This window comes from Ascaphus truei (assembly GCF_040206685.1).
Source record: "Ascaphus truei isolate aAscTru1 chromosome 8 unlocalized genomic scaffold, aAscTru1.hap1 SUPER_8_unloc_1, whole genome shotgun sequence".
NCBI lineage: Eukaryota > Metazoa > Chordata > Amphibia > Anura > Ascaphidae > Ascaphus > Ascaphus truei.
The window spans coordinates 318764-341163 of NW_027453835.1; the positions used below are offsets into that span (position 1 = coordinate 318764).

Here is a 22400-nt window from a genome sequence, read left to right on the forward strand (position 1 = left end):
CCGCCGGACCATTCGCCTCGGGCAGCAGAACATGAGACCAGCCTTACATTATCCGCCGGACCTTTCGCATCGGGCTTCGGGCAGCAGAACATGAGACCAGCCTTACATTATCCGTCGGACCATTCACCTTGGGCAGCAGAACATGAGACCAGCCTTACATTATCCGCCGGACCATTCGCCTCGGGCAGCAGAACATGAGACCAGCCTTACATTATCCGCCGGACCTTTCGCCTCGGGCAGCAGAACATGAGACCAGCCTTACATTATCCGCCGGACCTTTCGCCTCGGGCAGCAGAACATGAGACCAGCCTTACATTATCCGCCGGACCTTTCGCCTCGGGCAGCAGAACATGAGACCAGCCTTACATTATCCGTCGGACCATTCGCCTCGGGCAGCAGAACATGAGACCAGCCTTACATTATCCGTCGGAACATTCACTTCGGGCAGCAGAACATGAGACCAGCCTTACATTATCTGTCGGACCATTCGCCTCGGGCTTCTCGGGCAGCAGAACATGAGACCAGCCTTACATTATCCGCCGGACCTTTCGCCTCGGGCCTCGGTCAGCAGAACATGAGACCAGCCTTACATTATCCGTCGGACCATTCGCCTCGGGCTTCTCGGGCAGCAGAACATGAGACCAGCCTTACATTATCCGTCGGACCATTCGCCTCGGGCAGCAGAACATGAGACCAGCCTTACAATATCCGTTGGACCATTCGCCTCGGGCCTCGGGCAGCAGAACATGAGACCAGCCTTACATTATCCGTCGGACCATTCGCCTCGGGCAGCAGAACATGAGACCAGCCTTACATTATCCGTCGGACCATTCGCCTCGGGCAGCAGAACATGAGACCAGCCTTACATTATCCGTCGGACCATTCGCCTCGGGCTTCTCGGGCAGCAGAACACGAGACCAGCCTTACATTATCCGCCGGACCATTCGCCTCGGGCTTCTCGGGCAGCAGAACATGAGACCAAAACAAAAAAAAACACAAGTGCAGACGCATATGGTGAAGTAAGTTCAAAATATATGTATTGTCACGGTAACTTATGACAGGATATAACTTACACCAAAATAACTGGGTTGAACTGAACGAGGCTTAGATATAATAAAGTATATTTATTCCTTAAATAGGTGAACACAGCAAGATAGTACAATTAACAGACAAGAAGGTAACACTTACTCAGGGGTTGGGATGAAGAAGTATCAAGTATCAATTCTCCAGCAATCAGGTGACATTCAAGATGTAATCAGAAGATAAAGCATGTAGGCTTGACACCAGTTTATATATCTTTGCAACCTTATTCTTACTATTGAGTGCAGACTATTGGTGATCAATTATCTGTACCCAATCTCTAACGTGGGAACACAGTTTAACCCATGCCCCCCAGCTAGTTGGCACATGCGTCCTGGCATCCTGAGGGTCTCTTTTCTGTAGCCCCACACTTAAGTCAGGGGCACCGGGCAGTCTACCAGATGGAGTATCTGGCAGGATATTCTTTGTTTGTAGGTGTGAGTTATAGCACCTACAAACCACTCAAGCCCTGTACTTCTCCGCCCTTATGTAAACCAGTGGAGAGGATGAGCCTGTGATCAGGGATGGTCCCTTAGACATTAGGTCGCCTCTCCTGACCATTTGCATACCTCAGTGGGCAGGAATCTTCGCGGGCTTTTGTCCCCGCTTTGGGACACAGTATCATTTTTAATATACACATATATTAAAACAACCGGTTCTGGTAGATCCAGCGGGTCCAAACGACCCAGGCCTTAATGCCGGAAGTGGGAAACTATAGGGTCCAAGTTTCAGCCTGCTGCGACCTTCAGAACCGGAGATATGCAAATACCACATAAACTGTTTCTTATTTTATTAACAAATTCTCCGCTGAAAAAGAAATCTCGGTTTTTCACTCATTCCCCATTGAAAACAACGGGCTCCGCCGCCATAGGCTTTCAATGGTGAAACTCCACCATTGGCGTCTATGGGAGTCTGTCGCCATAGACTTTCAACGGGGCATCGCCGCTGTTGAAGCCTATGGGACTTCTCCGCCATAGCCGGTCAATGGGGAATGGCCGCCATTGAAGTCTATGGGAAAAACTCACGAACCTTTATTGGGGTCCATACTCTGTCAGGTTGGTCGGAGAGGGTCGGGAATGGATCTGCGGTCATGCCGGAACAGTGACTGCAGGTACCCCAAAGCCCGGCCCTCTGGACCCTCCAGAACCGGAGATATGGACTTATGATTTTCTGGGTTTCGGACTTAGCCGTTTTCCCGTGCTGCTTCTTCCGCCGCCATTGCCTATGGCGCGACTCGCTCAGCCAGCACGACCCTTTCTGGGGGTCCTGGATTCTTGGACCCGGTGGTGGTCAAGTGAGGGGAGGCCTAGGAGCTAGGGGCAAAAAGAATTTTATTCCTGGGTGCCTTAGAGCCTAAGATTCCCACGCCACTTGTCGTTGAACTTGACTTTACAGTGATCAAAGCTATTTTCAAGACATTGTTTCCTCTTTGCGGTTTTGCGGTTTGGACGGCTGCCAACCTGTTCCTGGAGATCGCCATCGAGGAGTCTCCATTGAAGTTAATGGGCCCATTGACTTACGATGGGAAACCGCCGCTCCTCCTCTCGGACGGCACCTGCTGGTCTTCGAGGGAAACAGGTCCAAAACTGCCAGATCTGCCATTGAGATGAATGGAGCCCCAATGGCGACCTATGGGACTTCTGCAAAATGGTGCCTGAAAAGGCGCGAACATTAAACAAAGGGCTATAATCACTATTTAACTATTAACCCTTGTCCTCCCGGATGGATCCCAGTGTGTGTGTGGTGCAGACACTGGTATGATGATGACACATTATAACAGGGGAACATACATTTTCCTGGTATAGTAAGGTGACAACCACATTCCTGGACCGCAGTCCAGTTGACCCCTTGCCTCCCTGGTGAGGTCAGGGGGTGGCCATATGGGGTGCAACCCCTTTTATACCGGGCCAACCCCCTCTCCCTCTACACCTCCCCTTCTTAATAGGTGACCTGTGGCCCACTGGCCCTCACGGGGAGTGGGTCACTGCTGGGACCATTAACGAACACAGTCTCAGAGGGATAGTGCTGACGTGAAAGTCCATCAGCATTGCTGTTCTCACTCCCCTTCTTGTGCTGAATGGTGAACTCAAACTCTTGCAAGGCCAAGCTCCACCTTAGTAACTTGGCATTCTCCCCTGATGCCCTCTGCAGCCAACTCAGGGGGTTGTGGTCTGTGATGACCGTGAAAGCCCTCCCATACACATAAGGTTGGAGCTTCCTGAGTGCCCACACAATGGCCAAGCACTCTTTCTCAATGGTGGCATATGCCACCTCCCTGGGGAGCAGATTGCGACTGAGATACACCACTGGCTGCTCTCTGCCGTCGTCCCCCACCTGGCTCAACACAGCCCCAACACCAAAGTCCGAGACATCAGTCTGAATGAGGAAATGTTTGGTATAGTCCGGGGCAGCCAGTATGGGGGCCCCAGCAAGCGCAGTTTTCAGTGCCTGAAACACAGTTTCACAGGCAGGAGTTTAGGTAATAAGCACAGGCAGTTGCTTTCTGGTCAAGTCAGTCAGGGGTTTGGCCACGGCGCTGTACTGTGGGACAAACTTCCTATAGTACCCTGCGGTGCCCAAAAATGCCATGACCTGTTTCTTGGTTTTTGGAACAGGACACTGAACTAAGGCTTCTACCTTGGCTGGCCCTGGTTTGAGGTGCCCTCCACCCACCCTGTGCCCTAAGTACAGGACCTCTGCCATCCCTACCATACACTTTGTGGGTTTCAAGGTCAGCCCAGCCTCCCTAATCCTATCCAGCACTGCAGCTACATGTCCTAAGTGTGATTCCCAGGAGTTACTAAAGACAGCAATGTCATCTAAGTAAGCCCTGGCATAGCTCTGCATCCCTTCCAGTAACCTATTGACCAGGCGTTGGAAGGTAGCCGGGGCATTCTTCATCCCAAATGGCATCATCAAAAACTCATAGAGGCCACTTGGAGTGATGAATGCTGACTTCTCCCTAGTGGGATTTGTCAATAGCCGTTGCTCAAATCCATGGTGGTCAGATACTTTGCCCCCCGCGAGTTCATCTAGTAACTCATCCATGTGGGGCATGGGGTAAGCATCTGACACCGTCCCAGCGTTGAGCAAGCGGTAGTCCACACAAAACCGGGTGGTCTTGTCCTTCTTAGGAACCAGGACTACCGGACTTGCCCAAGGGCTCTGGGACGGAGTAATTACCCCTAGGGTCAGCATCTCCTCTATCTCTCTCTCCATACTGGTCTTGACCTCTGCTGACACTCTATAAGCGTGCTTATGCAGAAGCTGCAGGTCCCCTGTGTGTACTGGGTGTTTGGTGAGATGTGTGGTCCCTGGCATGTCAGTGAAGAGGGCGCTATACTGAGCTAGCATGTCCCTGGCCTCTCCCTTCTGCCTAGCACTCAACTGTGCCCCTATCTCTACCTGTTCCACAGTGTTTCCCTGCCTAGCCTCCCCTAGGAGATCAGGCAGAGCATTGCTCACCGGATCCTCCAGCAGTGGGCTACAAATGGCCATCACTGCTCCCATACTCGGTGCTCTGTACTCTTTCAACATGTTAATGTGGTAGGTCTTGTGCCTCTCAGGCGCTACCTGTACAACATAGTTGCACTCATTCACCTTTCGGATAACCGAGTACGGTCCCGACCAGGCAGCCATCAGCTTGTTCTCCCGAGTGGGTTTGAGAACAAGCACTTGCTGTCCTGGGATGAATTCTCTGCTACGGGCCTGCCGGTCATACCATTGCTTTTGCTTGGTCTGAGTGGCCCTGAGGTGGTCCTGGGCCACCCCCATGAGCATCTCTAACCGGTCTCTGAGATCTACCACATACTGGATCACTGAAGCATCAGTAGCAGTAGCCTCCCCTTCCCATCCCTCACGGAATAGGTCCAGAGGTCCACGTACCCTGCGGCCATATAGTAGCTCGAAGGGGGAGAAGCCTGTAGATTCTTGCGGTACCTCTCGGTATGCAAACAGCAAGTGCTGCAGGTGAATCTCCCAGTCTTTCCCCTCCGCCTCTATAAAGGTCCGAAGCATCTGCTTCAGGGTACCATTAAACCTCTCACATAATCCGTTGGTTTGGGGATGGTAAGGGGTAGTGCGCCGGTGCTGTACACCGCATACATCCCAGAGACAATGTAACAGTTCACTCATGAACTGCGACCCCTGATCGGTTAGGATCTCACTAGGGAAACCTACCCTAGAAAAAATGTTCAGCAAAGCTGCTGCCACTGTCTTGGCATCTATGGTGCCAAGCGCTACCGCCTCAGGGTACCGGGTGGCAAAATCCACCACCGTGAGGATGTAGCGCTTCTCTGACCTGCTAGGTATCATAAGGGGTCCTACCAGGTCCATTGCTACCTTCTGGAAGGGTTCCCCTATTACCGGTAGGGGTTTCAGGGGTGCCTTCACATGGTCGCCCGCCTTACCTACTCGCTGGCAGGCATCACAAGAGCGGCAGAAAGTGCCCACATCTCGAGATGCCCCCAGCCAGTTGTAACGCTGTAATAACCGGGCTCGCGTCCTGTTGACCCCCTGATGCCCCGCTAACGGAATAGAGTGAGCTACCCATAACAGTTGCTGTCGGTACCCCTGGGGCACTACTAACTGTCGTTTACCGGTCAGTCCCTCCTCTATCCCTGGGTTCCCCGCTTCTCTGTACAGGAGTCCCTTATGCCATAGGCAGTGCTCAGTGCCCTCCCCTGCCTGAGACTCGGACGCCCGAAGTCTCACGCCGGCCAGGGTAGGGTCTGCCCTCACTGCCTCCCTAAACTGGGCTCCTAATTCTGGCCACCCCCCAATCATGTCATCGTCAGGGGAATGGGGAAGGGTGAGGGGGAACAGTAAATCAGTCTGTGGTTGCAACTGATCCTGGCTTACCTCCCCGGGCTCCTCAGCGCCCTCCGCTATCGTTGGTCCCAAAGGCAGGGGGACTGGCGTTGCCGCTGTCTGGCTCCGGGTAACCGCCGCCACCGCAGCGGGTCTGGGTACCCGGTCGTAGGTGCAGGTCATCGGTCCCAGATCGTTGCCAAGAACCTCAGCATCCAAACCGGGTAAAACCCCCACCTCCCGCACAACCTGTCCCTCCCCCCAATCCAAAAAGATCCTGGCAATCAGCAGGAAACGTGGCTCTCCATCGGCCACAGTGATCTGCATCCCAGGTCCTGGGAGCAATTCCTCTGGCCGGACCATATCAGGTCAGACCAGGGTCACTGTAGCCCCTGAATCCATCAAGCCGACTGCTTGCCAGTCATCGACTGTGACCGGGGTGAGATGTCTGCTCCGGCCGTCCGTCTGCTGCAGGGCTGCGCTGATCTGTCCTCCGCTCCTGGCTGTAGGCACCGATGAAACCGGGACAGGCGTTGCATGGGACGTCTCGCTGGGAGTTGTTTCCATGACTGGTCCGGTGTCTTTGGTGGAAGCCACCCACACGCAGGCTACCGGCTTCGCAGCTGGGGTGCGTTGCCCCTGATGGGGTCCGCTGAAATTCAGGGGTTCCGGGCAATCTGGTCTGATGTGACCAGTGCGGTTGCAGTTATAGCACCGGCGCTCGTGCCGGAGCTCTCCCGCCTTTGGTGGACTGCTGCCCGCAGGCGGCTTCTGAGTCCATTGGGGAGTACTGGCAGTCTTTTTAGCTGGGACCGCCGCCGCCGCCTTGGCTGCTGCTTTGGCGGGCATCAGCGCTCGGCTGGCCACATAATCATCTGCAAGCCTCGCCACGTCCTGGTAAGTCTTGGGCTTCTTGTCGTACACCCAAGCCCTCACCGCCGGCGGGCACTGCTGCATGAGCTGCTTCTGGAAGATGAGATCTAGCAGGCGATGGTAAGTCCTGGCCTCATAGCCCTCCACCTATCGTATCCCGTGCAAAGCCATGCGGGTCACGTAGGTCACATAGGTCTCCTGGGACTGTCTCTCCTCCAGCCGGAATTTACCCCGGTAAGCTTCAGGGGTAAAACCGTATTGAAATAACAACAGCTCTTTCAGGTGATCATAGTCATCAGCATACTCCTCTGGAAGCGCCATCATTGTCTGCTTAGCCAAGCCGGACAGCAAGGGGTCCAAACGCGCGACCCGGTGCTGGGGCAGTACTTTGTACCGCCGGCACTGTGTTTCAAAGTTCTTTAGGAAACGGTGAATCTGATCAGTGCCTTCCACGTACTTGGTGAGACTGTGCTTGTCCAGTTGGAGTTCCTCTTTGCGGGGTTGGACAGGGGGGCAATAAGCGGGTCTGTTCACTGCCATAGAGATAAACTGTAGCCGCTCCTCCGGTGTCCCTCTGTCACCCCACGCTGTTATCAGTGCCAGCATTTCAGGGGTAAAGGGACTGGTAGCCGCAGAAACCAGTACCCCCCCTGATGCACTGCTCCCGGGAGGTGCTCCTGCCCCCTCCCCGGGATTCTGCCGCCCCGGCACTGGGTTCCTTCCCTAATCTCCGGGCGGCTGCACAAGGGCAAGCTGAGCCGTATCCTGAGGCTCTGCAAGCCGGGCTTCGTGATCCCTGATCGCCTCCTTCATCTGTGCGACCTCTTGGTCCTCCCAGGCCAGTCCATATTCTCGGCACTTGTCCCACAGCTGAGCTCGGGTCCGGATAACGGATGAACCTTCAGCCTCGCTCATGGTTCACGGCTGGTAGAGGTTTGGTCATAGCAGTGAGGTGGTGTTACAACTTGTGTTAAATTTTGCACAACTGTGTGTTCAATATCTTTAGTCCCAGGAACTCGCAATTCACCTCGAGTTCCTACTGTATCACAGTATCCCGCAGAACACTAGTAATACAGGTCCAGTTCAATCCCGCCGCTGCCACCAGTTAGTTATATGCCTGTCACGGTAACTTATGACAAGATATAACTTACACCAAAAATAACTGGGTTGAACTGAACGAGGCTTAGATATAATAAAGTATATTTATTCCTTAAATAGGTGAACACAGCAAGATAGTACAATTAACAGACAAGAAGGTAATACTTACTTAGGGGTTGGGATGAAGAAGTATCAAGAAGCAATTCACCAGCAATCAGGTATCATTCAAGATGTAATCTTAAGATAAAGCATGTAGGGTTGACACCAGTTTATATATCTTTGCAACCCTATTCTTACTATTGAGTGCAGACGATTGGTGATCAATTATCTGTACCCAATCTCTAACGTGGGAACACAGTTTAACCCATGCCCCCCAGCTAGTTGGCACATGCGTACTGGGACCCTGAGGGTCTCATTTCTGTAGCCCCACACTTAAGTCAGGGGCGCCGGGCAGTCTACCAGATGGGGTATCTGGCAGGATATTCTTTGTTTGTAGGTGTGAGTTATAGCACCTACAAACCACTCAAGCCCTGTACTTCTCTGCCCTTATGTAAACCAGTGGAGAGGATGAGCCTTTGATCAGGTTTGGTCCCTTAGACATTAGGTTGCCTCTCCTCACCATTTGCATACCTCAGTGGGCAGGAATCTTCGCGGGCTTTTGTCCCCGCTTTGGGACACAGTATCATTTTTAATACACACATATATTAAAAAAACCGGTTCTGGTAGGTCCAGCGGGTCCAAACGACCCAGGCCTTAATGCCGGAAGTGGGACACTATAGGGTCCAAGTTTCAGCCTGCTGCGACCTTCAGAACCGGAGATATGCAAATACCACATAAACCGTTTCTTATTTTATTAACAAATTCTCCGCTGAAAAAGAAATCTCGGTTTTTCACTCATTCCCCATTGAAAACAACAGGCTCCGCCGCCATAGGCTTTCAATGGTGAAACTCCGCCATTGGCGTCTATGGGAGTCTGTCGCCATAGACTTTCAACGGGGCATTGCCGCCGTTGAAGCCTATGGGACTTCTCCGCCATAGCCGGTCAATGGGGAATGGCCGCCATTGAAGTCTATGGGCAAAACTCACGAACCTTTATGGGGGTCCATACTCCGTCGGGTTGGTCGGAGAGGGTCGGGAATGGATCTGCGGTCATGCCGGAACAATGACTACAGGTACCCCAAAGCCCGGCCCTCTGGACCCTCCAGAACCGGAGATATGGACTTATGATTTTCTGGGTTTTGGACTTAGCCGTTTTCCCATGCTGCTTCTTCCGCCACCATTGCCTATGGCGCGACCCGCTCAGCCAGCACGACCCTTTCTGGGGGTCCTGGATTCTTGGACCCGGTGGTGGTCAAGTGAGGGGAGGTATAGTAGCTAGGGGCAAAAAGAATTTTATTCCTGGGTGCCCTAGAGCCTAAGATTCCCACGCCACTTGTCGTTGAACTTGACTTTACAGTGATCAAAGCTCTTTTCAAGACATTGTTTCCTCTTTGCGGTTTTGCGGTTTGGACGGCTGCCAACCTGTTCCTGGAGATCGCCGTCGAGGAATCTCCATTGAAGTCAATGGGCCCATTGACTTACGATGGGAAACCGCCGCTCCTCCTCTCGGACGCCACCGGCTGGTCTTCAAGGGAAACAGGTCCAAAACTGCCAGATCTGCCATTGAGATGAATGGAGCCCCAATGGTGACCTATAGGACTTCTGCAAAATGGTGCCTGAAAAGGCGGGAACATTAAACAAAGGGCTATAATCACTATTTAACTATTAACCCTTGTCCTCCCGGATGGATCCCAGTGTGTGTGTGGTGCAGACACTGGTATGATGATGACACATTATAACAGGGGAACATACATTTTCCTGGTATAGCAAGGTGACAACCACATTCCTGGACCGCAGTCCAGTTGACCCCTTGCCTCCCTGGTGAGGTCAGGGGGTGGCCATATGGGGTTCAACCCCTTTTATACCGGGCCAACCCCCACTCCCTCTACATGTATATATTAAAATGGTAAGATATCTGCGTACATCGATTTAGATTATTTCATGCACATAGGTCATGTTACCCGGCACCGCCATGACAACCGAACTGCCACGATCACAAGATCCGTTTGGATATTCCTTATAGCGTCCACACGAAAGTCCAGTCACACGGGTCTCGTCAGCTGCCTCTACGGACACCCCGCTCGCCTCCGTGTATAGGGGGGTAGATTCTTCTTGGAAACCAGGGCTGCTGGGCCCGCCGTCCGGCTCGTTCCTCCGAAAGTTCTTATGGATTACGACTGGCCATAAGATGATACTGCCGTAAGGCAAATGCTGTCGTGAAGTGAACTCGCGTCACTCGTAATGCTCAAATACAGTCTATGGATTGTTGGCGCATACAGACTGGGATATACAATCGATAAGGGCTAAAACATATATCCAACGCGTTTCATAGCATAAGCTACTTCTTCAGGGATAATTAGTAAAAAGATCTCGGGAGTATAAGTACCCCATATTGCCCCATGATAGGTCAATTAGGCCACACACCACACCAGTCAGATCTGAGCATATCAGAATCACACATATGTGTGAATAATCAAGACTAAAGGTCTTATTAGATTAACCTATGTGTTGCCAAATATAACTCATCGAGGGTAATATACATCATAAAATACATACATAGCTTAAAAATAAACCTTTAATTATATAATAATAGCAGCAATTGTAAATAAAAAATTAATTAAACACATATAGGAGTGGGGCTCTGAAATAAAACAAACAAAGGATTAGTACATGTTCAAAATAGGGAAAAAAGAAGAGACCATTATTGTGTCAATGTCTCCCCATCAGAAACATTTCTTATCAAAAATAGACCTTATATATCCTACTATGAGGACAAAATACAGGAAATGGACTGGGAGGAATCAAGACTAATTAGTATAAACACCATAGGTCTATATTCTCATTCAGGCCATTAATGCCCAAGGTATCAAGTTTCTGTACCCAGAATGTCTCCTGAATGGAGACATCCTTTATTCTGTCTCCTCCCCGTCTATTGCAGGGGACATATTTAATCCCTTTAAATGTCAGGAATGAGGGATCCTTATTGTGATGATTAGAGAAATGGCGACTTACACTATGAGTTTGTAGGGCATTTTTAATGTTTCTCACATGTTCTTGAATGCGGAGTTTTAGGCTTCGTTTCGTGCGGCCTACATACTGCAGACCGCACGAACATTCTAACAGATACACTACATGGGTTGTGTTACAATTAATAAAATCAGTGATGTTATAGGACTATGGGGGCTATGCACTAAGCTCCGAGCTTTCGCACCGGCCTGAAAAAAATTAGCACGTCCGATAAAAAATGAAGCCGGCGGCGCGATTCACTAAGGCCCTCAGCCCATTTTCTATCGGATGTGCCCAAAACTGATTTATCGTGCGTGCAATGTATTTCCCCCTGATAGCGCACCGAAACTTCCCGTGCGCTAGCTGATAGAAAAAAAAGCCGCATGTAACATTTGCATGGAGATTTGCCATCTCCATGCAAGGCTGTTACAGGCGATCGTACAATAAATAAATACATTTTAATTATAGTGTACATGAGCAGGAGGTCTCCGGAGCTGAACAGCATTGGTTTCAGGTCCGAGGACCCCCTACTTCAGGAGATACAGGCCCCTTTATGGGGTGCCGTTTCCCCTGCAGAATTTCAATGTCCCGGTCACGTGACGCGGGTGCTTGAAAGTGCAGGGGATACCGGCACCCCATAACGGGGCCTATATCTCCTGAAGTAGGGGGTCCTCGGACCTGAAACCAACGCAGGTCAGCTCCGGAGACCCCCTGCACATCTACATTATAATTAAAATGTATATTAAAAAAATAATTAACAAACATCAATACATGACCCCTCTCCCCCCCTCCGCCCTAACACATACAGTACAATAATGTGCAAAATTACTATTATCCAGATATGGATAATAGATTATTTGCCCATTATTAAACACTGCATTAGCATAGCTAAATAAAGTAAATAAAAACAGCAGCCAGCTAATCCAATGAATACAAGCAGTAACAACCTCAACAATTAATTAATTAAACCATTAACCAATGAAACCAATTAATTCCTAAACCAACTCAAAATGAATAGTAACACTAACCAATCAATCCAATTAATTACAACAACATTAATAAATGTAAACATTAAAAGACAAAGAAATACATTCAAACAATCGCTGAAAGAACCATAAAACGCATTAGCCAACATAATACAACATTAACTACAAACAAACACCAATCGCAAACATTTTATTACATTAAGCAGGAAAAAAACAAACAATGACATCCACATAAGAAACTGACATAAAAAAACCAACAGCAATACCAAGCCAGAAATGCCCCCCAAATATTGTCATAATAATGTATGAACCTCAAACTAAAACTAAGCAGCCAATGTGGACCCGACTTACTACAATCTAGGTTCCTACGACTTGGTGCCCCAGCCATTGCCAAACCAATTGCGTCCATAGTCAACTCTATCTTGTCTGCAGGCCATATCCCTAAGACCTGGAAAACTGCCAGAGTTGTCCCAATCTTCAAAAGTGGGGACAAAAACACTGTCTCAAACTACAGGCCAATCTCACTTCTCCCAATTCTATCCAAAGTTATGGAAAAATGTGTCCACTCCCAATTAAGCGATTTCTACACCAAGACAAATTTCCCTAGCCAATTCCAGTCTGGGTTTCGTCCCAAACACTCCACCGTAACTACCCTGCTAACAGTTTGCAATGAAATCCAGTGTGGAATGGAACGGGGACAACTCACTGGTGCAGTATTCCTAGATTTTGCAAAGGCTTTTGACACAGTTGATCATGTTATCCTGCTTAACAAACTCCAGAGCTCTGGAATAGGGAAACATGCTTTAAACTGGTTTCAGTCCTACCTATCAGGAAGATCCCAACATGTGTCCATCTCAGGCTCTAACTCCAACCCCCTGGATATCACCTGTGGTGTCCCGCAAGGCTCTGTTCTGGGGCCCCTACTCTTCTCAGTGTTCATTAATGATCTTCCCACAGCTTGTAAGGAAGCCTCAATACACATGTATGCAGATGACACAATCCTGTATGCACACAGCCATAGCCTCTCTGACCTTCAACACATACTTCAGTCTGACTTTTTGAGACTCGAAAACTGGATTTCCCAAAACAAACTGTTTTTAAACACTGACAAGACTGTAACAATGGTATTTGGGACCAAGACTACATTTGTAAAGCTTCCAGTGACTGAGCTCCTGATTAGAACCAACGCTAAAACCACCCTAACACCTGTCACTAGTTTTAAATACCTGGGCTTATGGTTTGACTCCCACTTAACATTCGGGATGCACATTGATACCCTGACAACCAAGACCTATGCCAAACTAGGGGTACTTTACAGGAACAAATCCTCCCTAAGTCTCCTGTTCAGAAAGTGTATTGCACAGCAGATGCTAATGCCAATTATTGACTATGGAGACATAGTATATGGCTCGGCTCCTCAAACCCACCTTAGCAAACTTGACACCCTCTACAATTCAATTTGTCGTTTTGTTCTCCAATGCAACTACAACACACATCACTGCGAAATGCTCAAAGAACTAGATTGGTCATCACTCGAGTCTAGGCGCAAAGTTCACCTTTCCTGTCTCACCCTCAAATACTTTCTGGGCAAGCTACCCAGCTACCTGAACAAGCTCCTCACCCCTACCACATGCAGCACTTATCACCTGAGATCAGACTCCAAAAGACTATTCATGGTCCCAAGACTCAACAAAGTATCCGGACGTTCCTCCTTCTCCTTCCGTGCACCCCAAAACTGGAACAACCTACCAGAGACTCTCATATCCACCACCAGTCTAAGTTCTTTCAAATCTAAGGCTGTCTCACACTTTAATCTGGTCTGTAACTGTTTCATACGCTCATAATATATATTATCTGTAACTGTGCATGCAATGTCTTGTATATAATGTATACCTTGTTCATTTATGTAACTGTATTTGTAACCATGTATTATTTTGTTTTACTCTGTGCCCAGGACATACTTGAAAACGAGCGGTAACTCTCAATGTATTACTTCCTGGTAAAATATTTTATAAATAAATAAATAAATAATCTGTACCCTAAAGTGATAATGATTAATATATTATCAGTCAATGTGCCTCCCCCAAAAAATCAACAATCACATCCAAAGAATAAACCTGTACAAAGAGACATTTACAAACATTGAATATATTACTTACATTAGAAGCGGTGCCCCTCCGACTCCCGGGGTAACAGGAAGCTCACGTACCTTGGAGGCCTCCAACAGCATCCGATGCCATCCGCCATGAAGATCCGGATCAGGTACCCAAATCTTCTTTCTTCTTTCTTTACTCACCTTCTTCTATCTTCATCTGTAACCATGTAAGGATATAACATAAAAGAAAAACCTATACATCACCATGTGTCATATGTTTTCCCCAAAGAGGACACTGCTTAAGATGAGATTCACGCGATCGGTCCAAACGCGCCTCTGTTGGAATCTGATTTTCATAATCTTTGCTCAGACTTAAATATTCTTTCTTCCCATGTAACCCACATAAACGCAGCCCGTCGTAAAGATTGAGAGATTGACGGTTTTACCGCAGAAAAAAAAAAACTCCTTCCAAAGACGTTTGAATCGGTGTCTCAGGCTATACCCGCATTCATAGCTTCACTTCTGTATTACTTACACGCACGTGAACTACTGTACATTAATAGGTTCAGGCTCTCATGGTGGACGTAACGAGAACAAACATGTCTGTCTTAATCCTAAATGTAAGTGACCAATGAATATCTGTCCCTTATTATCTCTTATACATACAGTAGCGACATCTTTTATTCGAGTAAATGCCGGCGGCATGCCGGGATCTACCCCAGCTGCCGCCAGTCAGAAACGCGCGCCGCCGCGTTTCCCCCACGCACCCCCCCTCCACATCGCGCGCAATTACCCCCCCAAAGACACCCCGAACCCGGCTTCTACTCTGCCCCTCTGCTTCCCCGCACCCCCGCTTACCTAGATTTGAACTCCAGGGGTGTCGGGGAAGCCTGGGGAAGCCGGGGAAGCCGGGCGCGCTTGTGACCGTGACGTCACAGTGCGCCGCCACGCGCCGCGGCTACCCGCTTCCCAGCCTCATTCAGCCAGCGGCATTTGCTCGAATAAGAGCTGCCGCTGCTGTAGTGTGTGATATCAGAACGTGACACGATTACAGATTTGTTACTCTTATTACGCAGAGATGACATCACAGGATATTTTCATTTTTAATAAAATCACTCATGTTGAATACTTTCTTGGCCACGCCCTTGACCAGCCATAAACCCCTTCTAGAGAACCGCTCTAAAAAGACCATGTTTATAGAAAGTTGTCACAGGGGCCATATTTTATTCCCACCTCTGCCCTTATCTCCAGGCTATCAGCAACATGCACCCAGCTGGCATATTTAGTGGGCCATACAGGATAAGCACCCCCAATTAAGCTCTCTGAAACCCAGCACCCACCCATGACAAGCCTGGGCCTGTCATCAACCCAATATATGATGTATTTTAACTTTGACTTGAACTGTCCCATTATTGTAAGCCCTTGAGGAAAGTGGGTTACCAAGAAGAGGACTCCTGCTGGGGGGGGTCACACAACGACGTGACCTTTCAGGACCAACGTGGCCACACTCCGAAAGTGGTGAGGGGGTAGAACATGGAGCCGAGCATTTGTAACTATTTTATGTGAGAGTGCAGATCCTTCAGAGTGCTTGTGTGTGTCGTTTCTGACCGGTCCAGCTTTTGGTACACTTATTGTGTTCGGTATTGTCCATTGTGACCTTTATATGGGGGTTTGTTTTCCAGTGTTTGTTTTCTTTTAATACGAAACTTTTATTTATTTAATACATTTTTTAAAATTATATTTGTATGTATCTTTATACAAATTATATATATATATATATATATATATATACTGAAGTCAGTAAGCGCCGACGAAACGTGTAGGCTTTGACGTCATCACGCATCACGTTGTGCGCGTGGTGTTCCGGTGCTACTGAAGGAACTCTTGTATACCGGTGAATACTTCCGGCATCCTGTGTGTACCAGCTGAGGGAAGGGGTGACCGTTACCGTCCACACTGCGCCTGGTGTAATCGTGACTCTGACTGCTGTCGCCTTGATGGGTGAGATCTTTTCGGCGGCGGGTCCACAGGCGTGAGGTCTTAGCGAGTTCATCTGCAGGCTCCCCTCGTTTATCCCAGCAGTTATGCGCTAAGGTTACCGAGTCAAAGATACCCTTATGTGAATTTTAACTCCTGCATCTTGTAACTGTGTATTGCCTACCTTACATTTATGTTAGTGCACTTTTTTCTTTATATATATATATCAGAAATCTATCTGTACACAGGGCTGCCCCAATCCCCAGCAGCTCAGTATATTACAGGTATTATAACAGGTGTCACAGATGATGTCCCCCCACCCACATACAGTTGTGTGAAAAAGAAAGTACACCCTCTCTGAGTTCCATATCAGGACATAATAACAATCATCTGTTCCTTAGCAGGTGGGGGGAGAGGCGGGAGGGAAGGGGGGGGGCGCAGGGAGGGAGGGGAGGGGGTCCGCAAGGAGGGAGGGGAGGGGGGGGCCGCAGGGAGGTGGGGAAGGGGGGGATTATGGGGCGAGGCCCAAAGGGAGGTAGGGGAGAGGGGGCGAGACCCCGCAGGGGGGGGGGGCGAGGCCCGCGGAAAGGGGGGGAGGGAGCGAGGCCCGCAGGGGGGGGAGGGGGCAAGGCCAGAGTGGAGGAGTGGGGGTGACTGCTCTAGCAGGGAGGGGGGGGACTGCACTAGCAGGGAGGGGGGGACTGCACTAGCAAGGAGGGGGGTACTGCACTAGCAGGGAGGGGGAGACTGCACTAGTAGGGAGGGGGGGACTGCACTAGCAGGGAGGGGGGAGACTGCACTAGCAGGGAGGGGAGGACAGCTCTACCAGGGAGGGGGGTGACTGCACTAGCAGGGAGGGGGGGACAGCACTAGCAGGGAGGGGGGGCTGCTCTAGCAGGGAGGGGGGGCTGCCATAGCAGGGAGGGGGTGACTGCTCTAGCAGGGAGGGGGTAACTGCTCTAGCAGGGAGGGGGGGACTGCTCTAGCAGGGTAGGGGGGGACTGCTCTAGCAGGGAGGAGGGGGCTGCTCTAGCAGGGAGGGGTGCGGGCTGCTCTAGCAGGGAGGGGGGCGGGCTGCTCTAGCAGAGAGGGGGGGGTGACTGCACTAGCAGGGAGGGGGGGGCTGCACTAGTAGGGAGGGGGGGACTGCTAAAGCAGGGGGGGGGACTGCTCTAGCAGGGGGGGTGACTGCAACAGCAGGGAGGGGGTGACTGCTCTAGAAGGGAGGGGGGGCTGCTCTAGCAGGGGGGGGTGACTGCACTAGCAGGGGAGGGGGTGACTGCTCTAGAAGGGAGGGGGGACTGCACTAGCAGGGAGGGTGACAGCACTAGCAGAGAGGGGAGGTGACTGCACTAGCAGGGAGGGGGTGACTGCACTAGCAGGGAGGGGGGGACTGCTCTAGCAGGGAGGGGGGGACTGCACTAGTAGGGAGGGGGGGCTGTTCTAGCAGGGAGGGGGGACTACACTAGCAGGGAGGGGGGGACTGCACTAGCAGGGAGGGGGGGGGCTGCACTAGCAGGGAGGGGGCGGGGCTGCACTAGCAGGGAGGGGGGGGGCTGCACTAGCAGGGAGGGGGCGGGGCTGCTCTAGCAGGGAGGGGGGGGCTGCTCTAGCAGGGACGGGGTGGGGCTGCTCTAGCAGGGAGGGGGTGGGGCTGCCCTAGCAGGGAGGGTGGGCTGCCCTAGCAGGGAGGGGGGGCTGCTCTAGCAGGGAGGGGGGGGACTGCACTAGCAGGGAGGGGGCGGGGCTGCTCTAGCAGGGAGGGGGCGGGGCTGCACTAGCAGGGAGGGGGGGCTGCACTAGCAGGGAGGGGGGGGCTGCCCTAGCAGGGAGGGGGTGGGGCTGCTCTAGCAGGGAGGGGGGGTGACTGCACTAGCAGGGAGGGGGGGGACTGCTCTAGCAGGGAGGGGGGGCTGTTCTAGAAGGGGGGGGGGGACAGCACTAGCAGGGAGGGGGGGGACTGCACTAGCAGGGAGGGGGGGGACTGCTCTAGCAGGGAGGGGGGCCTGTTCTAGCAGGGAGGGGGGACAGCACTAGCAGGGAGGGGGGGGACTGCACTAGCAGGGAGGGGGGGACTGCTCTAGCAGGGAGGGGGGCTGCACTAGCAGGGAGGGGGCGGGGCTGCACTAGCAGGGAGGGGGCGGGGCTGCACGAGCAGGGAGGGGGCGGGGCTGCACTAGTAGGGAGGGGGTGGGGCTGCCCTAGCAGGGAGGGGGGGGCTGCTCTAGCAGGGAGGGGGTGGGGCTGCCCTAGCAGGGAGGGGGTGGGGCTGCTCTAGCAGGGAGGGGGTGGGGCTGCTCTAGCAGGGAGGGGGCGGGGCTGCTCTAGCAGGGAGGGGGCGGGGCTGCACTAGCAGGGAGGGGGCGGGGCTGCACTAGCAGGGAGGGGGCGGGGCTGCACTAGCAGGGAGGGGGCGGGGCTGCACTAGCAGGGAGGGGGCGGGGCTGCACTAGCAGGGAGGGGGCGGGGCTGCACTAGTAGGGAGGGGGTGGGGCTGCCCTAGCAGGGAGGGGGGGGCTGCTCTAGCAGGGAGGGGGTGGGGCTGCTCTAGCAGGGAGGGGGTGGGGCTGCCCTAGCAGGGAGGGGGTGGGGCTGCTCTAGCAGGGAGGGGGCGGGGCTGCTCTAGCAGGGAGGGGGCGGGGCTGCTCTAGCAGGGAGGGGGCGGGGCTGCTCTAGCAGGGCGGGGGCGGGGCTGCACTAGCAGGGAGGGGGGGGGCTGCTCTAGCAGGGAGGGGGGGCTGCACTAGCAGGGAGGGGGCGGGGCTGCACTAGCAGGGAGGGGGCGGGGCTGCACTAGTAGGGAGGGGGCGGGGCTGCACTAGTAGGGAGGGGGTGGGGCTGCACTAGCAGGGAGGGGGGGGCTGCTCTAGCAGGGAGGGGGCGGGGCTGCACTAGCAGGGAGGGGGCGGGGCTGCACTAGCAGGGAGGGGGCGGGGCTGCACTAGCAGGGAGGGGGCGAGGCTGCACTAGTAGGGAGGGGGCGGGGCTGCACTAGCAGGGAGGGGGGGGCTGCTCTAGCAGGGAGGGGGGGCTGCACTAGCAGGGAGGGGGCGGGGCTGCACTAGCAGGGAGGGGGCGGGGCTGCACTAGCAGGGAGGGGGCGGGGCTGCACTAGCAGGGAGGGGGCGGGGCTGCACTAGCAGGGAGGGGGCGGGGCTGCACTAGTAGGGAGGGGGTGGGGCTGCACTAGTAGGGAGGGGGTGGGGCTGCCCTAGCAGGGAGGGGGCGGGGCTGCACTAGCAGGGAGGGGGGGGCTGCACTAGTAGGGAGGGGGTGGGTCTGCACTAGCAGGGAGGGGGCGGGGCTGCACTAGCAGGGAGGGGGCCGGGCTGCACTAGTAGGGAGGGGGTGGGGCTGCCCTAGCAGGGAGGGGGGGGCTGCTCTAGCAGGGAGGGGGTGGGGCTGCACTAGCAGGGAGGGGGTGGGGCTGCCCTAGCAGGGAGGGGGTGGGGCTGCTCTAGCAGGGAGGGGGCGGGGCTGCTCTAGCAGGGAGGGGGTGGGGCTGCTCTAGCAGGGAGGGGGCGGGGCTGCTCTAGCAGGGAGGGGGCGGGGCTGCTCTAGCAGGGAGGGGGGGTTGCACTAGCAGGGAGGGGGGGGGCTGCACTAGCAGGGAGGGGGGGCTGCTCTAGCAGGGAGGGGGGGCTGCACTAGCAGGGAGGGGGCGGGGCTGCACTAGTAGGGAGGGGGCGGGGCTGCACTAGTAGGGAGGGGGTGGGGCTGCACTAGCAGGGAGGGGGGGGGGCTGCTCTAGCAGGGAGGGGGCGGGGCTGCACTAGCAGGGAGGGGGCGGGGCTGCACTAGCAGGGAGGGGGCGAGGCTGCACTAGTAGGGAGGGGGCGGGGCTGCACTAGCAGGGAGGGGGGGGGCTGCTCTAGCAGGGAGGGGGGGCTGCTCTAGCAGGGAGGGGGGGCTGCACTAGCAGGGAGGGGGCGGGGCTGCACTAGCAGGGAGGGGCGGGGCTGCACTAGCAGGGAGGGGGCGGGGCTGCACTAGCAGGGAGGGGGCGGGGCTGCACTAGCAGGGAGGGGGCGGGGCTGCACTAGCAGGGAGGGGGCTGGGGCTGCACTAGCAGGGAGGGGGCGGGGCTGCACTAGCAGGGAGGGGGCGGGGCTGCTCTAGCAGGGAGGGGGGGCTGCTCTAGCTGGGAGGGGAGGGCTGCACTAGCAGGGAGGGGGCGGGGCTGCTCTAGCAGGGAGGGGGGGGCTGCACTAGCAGGGAGGGGGGGGCTGCTCTAGCAGGGAGGGGGCGGAGCTGCTCTAGCAGGAGGGGGCGGGGCTGCACTAGCAGGGAGGGGGGGTCTGCTCTAGCAGGGAGGGGGCGGGGCTGCTCTAGCAGGGAGGGGGCGGGGCTGCACTAGTAGGGAGGGGGTGGGGCTGCACTAGTAGGGAGGGGGTGGGGCTGCCCTAGCAGGGAGGGGGCGGGGCTGCACTAGCAGGGAGGGGGGGGCTGCACTAGCAGGGAGGGGGTGGGTCTGCACTAGCAGGGAGGGGGCGGGGCTGCACTAGCAGGGAGGGGGCGGGGCTGCACTAGTAGGGAGGGGGTGGGGCTGCCCTAGCAGGGAGGGGGCGGGGCTGCACTAGCAGGGAGGGGGGGGCTGCACTAGCAGGGAGGGGGCGGGGGCTGCACTAGCAGGGAGGGGGGCGGGGCTGCACTAGCAGGGAGGGGGCGGGGCTGCACTAGCAGGGAGGGGGCGGGGCTGCACTAGCAGGGAGGCGGGGCTGTACTAGCAGGGAGGGGGGGCTGCACTAGCAGGGAGGGGGGGCTGCTCTAGCAGGGAGGGGGCGGGGCTGCTCTAGTAGGGAGGGGGCGGGGCTGCACTAGCAGGGAGGGGGGGGCTGCACTAGCAGGGAGGGGGGGGCTGCACTAGCAGGGAGGGGGGGGGGGCTGCACTAGCAGGGAGGGGGCGGGGCTGCACTAGCAGGGAGGGGGCGGGGCTGCTCTAGCAGGGAGGGGGCGGGGCTGCACTAGCAGGGAGGGGGCGGGGCTGCACTAGCAGGGAGGGGGCGGGGCTGCTCTAGCAGGGAGGGGGCGGCTGCTCTAGCAGGGAGGGGGGGGCTGCTCTAGCAGGGAGGGGGGCTAGAGCAGGGAGGGGGGGGCTGCTCTAGCAGGGAGGGGGGGGCTGCACTAGCAGGGAGGGGGGGCTGCACTAGCAGGGAGGGGGGGCTGCACTAGCAGGGAGGGGGGGGCTGCTCTAGCAGGGAGGGGGCGGGGCTGCACTAGCAGGGAGGGGGGGTCTGCTCTAGCAGGGAGGGGGCGGGGCTGCTCTAGCAGGGAGGGGGCGGGGCTGCACTAGCAGGGAGGGGGTGGGGCTGCCCTAGCAGGGAGGGGGTGGGGCTGCTCTAGCAGGGAGGGGGTGGGGCTGCCCTAGCAGGGAGGGGGTGGGGCTGCCCTAGCAGGGAGGGGGCGGGGCTGCACTAGCAGGGAGGGGGGGGGCTGCACTAGCAGGGAGGGGGGGGGGGGCTGCACTAGCAGGGAGGGGGTGGGGCTGCCCTAGCAGGGAGGGAGGGGGCTGCACTAGCAGGGAGGGGGGGGGGCTGCACTAGCAGGGAGGGGGGGGGGGCTGCACTAGCAGGGAGGGGGGGGGGGCTGCACTAGCAGGGAGGGGGGGTCTGCTCTAGCAGGGAGGGGGCGGGGCTGCTCTAGCAGGGAGGGGGCGGGGCTGCTCTAGCAGGGAGGGGGCGGGGCTGCACTAGTAGGGAGGGGGTGGGGCTGCCCTAGCAGGGAGGGGGGGCTGCTCTAGCAGGGAGGGGGTGGGGCTGCTCTAGCAGGGAGGGGGTGGGGCTGCTCTAGCAGGGAGGGGGTGGGGCTGCCCTAGCAGAGAGGGGGTGGGGCTGCCCTAGCAGGGAGGGGGTGGGGCTGCCCTAGCAGGGAGGGGGCGGGGCTGCACTAGCAGGGAGGGGGCGGGGCTGCACTAGCAGGGAGGGGACGGGGCTGCACTAGCAGGGAGGGGGGGCAGCACTAGCAGGGAGGGGGGGGGCTGCACTAGCAGGGGGGGGGGGCTGCACTAGCAGGGGGGGGGGGCTGCACTAGCAGGGGGGGGGGCTGCACTAGCAGGGGGGGGGGGGCTGCACTAGCAGGGGGGGGGGGCTGCACTAGCAGGGAGGGGGGGGGCTGCACTAGCAGGGAGGGGGGGGGCTGCACTAGCAGGGAGGGGGCGGGGCTGCTCTAGCAGGGAGGGGGGGGCTGCACTAGCAGGGAGGGGGGGGGGCTGCACTAGCAGGGAGGGGGGGCTGCACTAGCAGGGAGGGGGGGGGCTGCACTAGCAGGGAGGGGGGGGGGCTGCACTAGCAGGGAGGGGGGGGGCTGCACTAGCAGGGAGGGGGGGGAGCTGCACTAGCAGGGAGGGGGGAGCTGCACTAGCAGGGAGGGGGGGGCTG

General features: G+C 55.4%; 1 protein-coding gene across 1 annotated transcript in view; it reads left to right on the forward strand.

Moving 5' to 3' along the window:
• The first annotated feature begins 798 nt into the window (after positions 1–798).
• The window catches only part of SERPING1 (serpin family G member 1), a 130053-nt gene continuing 108451 nt past the window's right edge, over positions 799–22400 (forward strand). Inside the window, 1 exon segment of the mRNA XM_075580622.1 lies at positions 799–1019. Coding sequence (XP_075436737.1) covers positions 799–1019 — 221 coding nt within the window.